We start from the raw sequence: 5,758 nt of genomic DNA, 5'->3' as shown, positions 1-5,758 counted from the left end.
TAGAAAAACCAAGAAATACGTAACATGACATACACATCCTTATAAAAAGCTAGTACTATAATTTGATTTAGGTTTACCAAACAGTCTACAGACCAGCCATTAGCAACTAAGTTTGGCATAGGGTCAATTTAATGCTGTTAAAATTAAAATTTCTTCAGAAAATGCACATTTTTCCGAGCCGCGCCTGAAAGTCAATTGAAGGAATTAGTCTTATGTCATTGATCTTATATGCTGGCGTGTTATTTCTGTCTCTAAATCATGCACATTAATAATTATCTTTTGCGCTCGGTGTACACACACATAACACACAGATATTTATATGAAGAGAGACAGAGACAAACGTGCGCGCACAAACACAAGCTTGTGTCTAGAAACCGCGCGCTCACCAGAAAAATTCAAACGAAGCGGAGCACGGAGTTATACTATGAATGTTATGAACTATGAACTTATGCTAGCTAGCTGTATCCACCACCGATGCATCGTGGTAACGCTAGCTAGTTAGTATACTGGTAAAAAACGGCTTTTTGCCTAACTTGCATTCCTGACTGTGATGGTCGGTTTCTGGTAACCAGTTCTAACGTCGCGCCGGATAGCTAGCTAGCTTGTAGCTAGCAGCTACAATCATGCAAAAATTAGGGGTGGCTGTCGACCCAGCTTAAATGGGGTTATTTTCTGCAACAGATGTTATAAGAAATACTGTTTGCAGAGAGTCATCGCCTTATTTGTCTGATTAGAAGAGAACAGAACATGCTGGAGTTTTCTGCCCCATCTCAGCAGGAGCAGATAAACAGGGAGCCAAGGTCGTAGCTTAGGCGCCGTGTGAGAGAAAGCATGTGAATGTTTAGGCTTTTGTGATAAGGTGGGGGCACCAGAGGCTATAAGAGTTTGATCAATGCTCCACCATTTTGAGATCTGAGGCTGTCTGCATACAGTGTCCATCTCCCACATGTGTGACCATTAAAATCATCGTTTGACTTAACCCGGCCGGACCAGTGTTGTTATTGTGGTTTTTCCTCTTGTGTTCATCCCCAATTTTTGAACTCGTAACAACACACACACACACACACACACAACAACACAACCTCAGGTCCCGACACGTCATATGCAGTGGAGGTGTGATGAGCTCATTGAGCTCCTCTGTGTCAGCCTCACCTGCAGCCGTGCACAAATCAAAGTGAAGTAAGAAAAACCAGAACAAACGCACACTAATCATGAAGCTACAGAGCCCCTTTACTCACATGGGTAAGGAATATTTTCATTGCATGTCCACATGTTGATGTGGCAACAAGACATATACAGTAGGTTACCCCACAGTCAGACGCCTGCCATCTACCAGCTAACTGTGTGAAGAGGAAAAAATGCTATAAATGTCTGTTTTTTTGTTAATGCGCATGCTCAGTTTATGGTAGCAGCAACTTAATCCAGTGCTAAGCACAGTGAGACTGATTACGTGGACATTCGTAGAAACCTTCTTGTCTGGAAGGAGGGATGGCAGACTCAGTCACTGCTGACAATAATTTTAACCTGTTACATTCTTTAGAAAAGATGATCCAGTGAAATAGCCTTTGAAAAAGGGTCTCTTCACATGTAAACAACAATTATTTAATACAGATTTAATAATTAAAGCCTCTCATTTTCCACCTCATTTACCCTTTAATTTACGACTGATATGATGAAATGGTTTGACACACAGTGAAATGATTTAATACACAGCAGAAAGTGCATATTCAAATTCATCTCCACATTAAGATGAGTAATGCCTTGAGACATTATATCTGTGGCTAAATCAGACAAAAGGTCAGAGTCCTAGAAAACACAGCCAAGTGATCTCAAATAAAACATTCTACATGACTCGGTCTCTTTCTAGTCGTCCTGTGGATATCAAGTGCACATCAGGAGTAAAAGTTCTCGGCCAGCTTCCTCATTCTTTTATTGCAGTGTGCTGATGGGGCGGGCGGATGATGAGCTGCCACATTTGCTGCGGCTGCAAACATACAAAGTCCCACTTCACCTTCAGGTTGCTGCTCTGTGCTGGCCCCTTTAAGCTCATCTTTGTCAGGGTTTGGATGGAAGACTTTATAATAAATAATTTTAAGTATTAGACCGAGGACGTAAACTGCAATAACACAGGCAGCTGTGATTAAAGCGTACGTGGGCTCTATCACAAAATCAGGAGGATCTGTGCTCATCTTCCAGCACCACACAGCACAGAGGATGCAAATATCAGTCAGTATATACCCGTGATAGAGCGCAGTCCTGTACCGCGTCTTCCCCTCGGCCACATTAAACCAGTCGAAATACCAAATGATGCCAACAGTGGCTCGATAAAGCCATTCTCCACAAGGACTATCCATGAAGTCCGTCTTGGATCGCCAAGCGAAGAAGAATAAAACCAACCAAGAGCAGATGAAGTGGGCAAAGATGAAGCAGGGCAGCACGGAGGCGAAAAGAGCGAGAGCAGTGAGACGAGAAGAGATGAGAACCAGGTTCCAGATGAAGTAGATGACTGATGAGGATATCTTCTGGTTTTCTTTGGCAGGCAGGAAGGAGCGCAGCGAGCGATGGTAGGTCGTCACAGTGCAGGCGATAGCTGAGGCTGAGCCGACGGCTTTTAGAACTGAGGGAGAACGAGAGGCAGCGTCAGAACAAGCAAAGAGAAATGTTGTGAAGTGTGCCACTCCACATAAAGACAAGCAAACTGGTCCCAGAATCAGCAGACTTTTAATGTATCATAACTTTGGTATATTTAGAGAAATTCTAGGTTCAGGTTGTGCAAAAGTGCAAAAGTCTAGCATAGGCCTCAGTTTTCAACAGAGTCACATATGAAAATTTTAGGTCTGAAAAAACACATTTGAAAATGTTGGCTTCAAAATGCAGATAAAAATCAGACCTTTGATATGGTAGAACTGTTTGGATCAGGCCCTATCACTCACATAAAAATAACCTAAAAAGCACTTTGTTAAGTTTTCCCAACTGAATGATCAGGAAAAAGAACAAGGATCCCATGCATCCCAAGCATCACAGATATTAAACTGGTCCAGGTTTGTGATTGAAACACTGGTTTATGCCATTAGACTAGTGGTTATTTAAAAAAATCTGCTTTCAATTTGTAACATTTGAAGTGGGTGTAAAATTGATTTGAGCTCAAACATGTTTTTCAGCGCTGAATAATTCACGTGGATATCGCCTGTATTTAAGAGTTATCGAAGATCAACAACATCACATTTAAAACCACTCCCATGTACTTCACCAGCCTGTAACTCACAAAGCATTCGTAGTATGAAGGTAAAGTTTTGCATGATTTCAACAAATATACCAGAGTTCGTATACAAGGAAATCAGCTGATTCTGTGAGGGTCATGTGGAAGGCAATGACCTGTCTTGGGTTCCTCTTCAAGCATTGTTCCTTTTAATGGTTAGGGATTTTCCTGCACAAGACATTTTTAGATATGCATGTGATCGGTAGCTGGAGTTACAAAGGACACAAATTACATTACTTTTTTTAAAAAGTTTTTTTTTTTAAACTGTGGCACAGAAGAACATGTGTCTGTATTTGTTTGGATTAGGCTAATCGTTCTAGGCCAAATACATGTTTTTGGTCTCTCACTCTTATCAGTTTTTTGTGCATGTGGCAGAAATTAATCAGGAATAATACTTTAAACAAAAACATGTAAGTACAATAAACATGGCTTTGTTTTTAAATCTTTTAGCCGAGCGCTGGCAAATGTTTCAGCACGTGGTGACCCTGTTGTGTAACTTTATGTGGTCTGCCACTTCCTGTCCAGGTTACTGAGGTTCCTAAACACTGAGGTTGGAGTAATTTCACTTACAGATGATAAAGGAATATCTGGGAGGGGAGACATTTCACAAACTGAATGGTTACTGAACTATGGCTTCATATTACAGCACCACACTTGAATTAAGTGAGCTCTTTAGAACAAAGCATTCTTTTAAAAATGTTTTTGACAGCGTGGCTAGCTACCTTAATTATTTTGTACACGGTGGCACTGAGATCAAAGATCTGTGGCTGAATACTTTTGTATTGTGCATATTGTATTTGTACTGTGTACAAAAAGTGCATACTCTATGTCTAAGAAAGTACACTGCTAGCATAAAAATACTTCGATTTAGTTGAAGTGAATATGGGTGAGCTGATCTTTAATAATCTGAAGACTTTAAACTTACTTTAAAGTAGCAATGAGCCACCCCATTTAGTTTTTCATTAAGAATTTATTTTACAGTGTCACTATTTCTGCCCAAAACATACATGACTTTAACTCGAGTAATAAACTGTACCTGTAACAGGATCCAGATGGCCCTGCTGCAGAATGATGGTGAGCATGAGTGTGAGCTGCGGGGCGCTCTCTGAAAACGTCTCTACGATTCGCAACATGCTCAGATCTTGGCTCAGAAACACAGCTACACTCTCAGGGTCAGGGAGCTTTGTGCGGAAGCTTTCTACAGCCTTTTCCAGGACTCCTGCGTGCCTGAGAGCCAAAATATAATAAATGAGTCACAACCAGGTAAAGCAAATCCAAATGTCAAACACACCTAGTTGAATTTTCCTGAAAGCATTCTTCTTATGGAAGCAAGTGAGCAAATAAAATCAGTTTGCCCGACACACAGTGAAGGAAAGAAAACAAAATGTAGCTTATCTTGTGAAACAGAGAAAATTAAAGCATGACTCGGGAATTCGGGAAGTTATAAATGCTGATTTTCACATAATAGTTCAAAAATAAAATAAAATTAAACTGACAGAACCACAGCACTACAGATGATGAAATCTGTACTCTTGTGGTTTAATGCACAAACCTGATGGAGTTCTTGCACTACAGGCACTTTAAACACGCTTTATTAATTTAATACTACCTGAAGTAGATGCCCAGCTGGAAAACATGCAACAGTTTGAGCAGCCTCTTGGTAGGCCAGCCCTCGACCTTTGTCTTCATCCTGAACTTGTCATAGCTATACCAAAGCCAGCTGTAAGCCTGAGTGAGCAGTGACGAGACCAGGAGCAGAAACAGCAGAACAGCAAGGCACACGTAGGCCTTTTCCTTATAGAAGGACACAGCGGTCCATATATCCAGCCCTATGTCAACCAGGTACAGCGGCAGGCCCACACAAGTGAAGAGGAAGTCCCAGCAGGAGTATTTAAAGTTAGCCTGAGTGCCTGACATGTTCACCCGTCTCTCTGCGTGCCTCTAACACAGCTGCATGTGATGCATGAGCTGAAAGACAACTTATATAGACAGATAACGAAAGTAAACTCAAGATTTGAGAGTTTCAAAACCCCTCCTACCAACCAGCCCGTGTCCTGAAACTTATCTTAAAGGCACATTGTGTTAATTCACACACATACACACCTCCTGCTGGCGAATATCCCGTTAACAGTAAACATCGTATTTGGATGACTTTCAGAAAGACTGAAAATGAAATTCCTTTCTGGATATTTTAAGCATCATCCAGAACTCCTGCCCTTTAGTCTTCTCCTTACCTGGCACAGGTTGACAGCTGTGAGGTGGGAGCACTGCATTAATGCACCCGCTGGTTTACCTAAAGGGGAAGCCCAGATCTTTTTACTGTAAGCCAATGACTTACAGTAAAAAGATGTGCGGATGCTCGTAATCTGAGTTTGCAGAAAGACACAAAAACAAAAAGAAGTGACTTAACTTAGGTACTACTTTAATAATTGCACGGGACAGATGAGGTAAAGGTTTAAAAGGAAGTAATCCCCTTAACCTTTCATACCAGCTGACAGC

The 5,758-nt window shown here is 41.3% G+C and overlaps 1 protein-coding gene across 1 annotated transcript; it reads right to left on the bottom strand.

Annotated features, from left to right (window-relative positions):
- Positions 1–1,892: 1,892 nt before the first annotated feature.
- On the bottom strand, positions 1,893–5,176 carry LOC146609397 (XK-related protein 8-like). Its single transcript, XM_085346546.1, has 3 exons — positions 4,869–5,176; positions 4,296–4,486; positions 1,893–2,617 (listed from the first exon to the last, which is right to left on the bottom strand). Exons 1-3 carry the CDS (start codon positions 5,174–5,176, stop codon positions 1,893–1,895), a joined length of 1,224 nt encoding a protein of 407 aa, XP_085202672.1.
- Positions 5,177–5,758: the final 582 nt, after the last annotated feature.

This window comes from Diplotaxodon limnothrissa, linkage group LG22, assembly GCF_057381915.1.
Source record: "Diplotaxodon limnothrissa isolate DT_005_m linkage group LG22, D_limnothrissa_male_GT1.1, whole genome shotgun sequence".
Classification (NCBI taxonomy): domain Eukaryota; kingdom Metazoa; phylum Chordata; class Actinopteri; order Cichliformes; family Cichlidae; genus Diplotaxodon; species Diplotaxodon limnothrissa.
The sequence above is the reverse complement of the archived record's forward strand: the minus strand, read 5'-3'. Positions and strand labels throughout refer to the sequence as shown.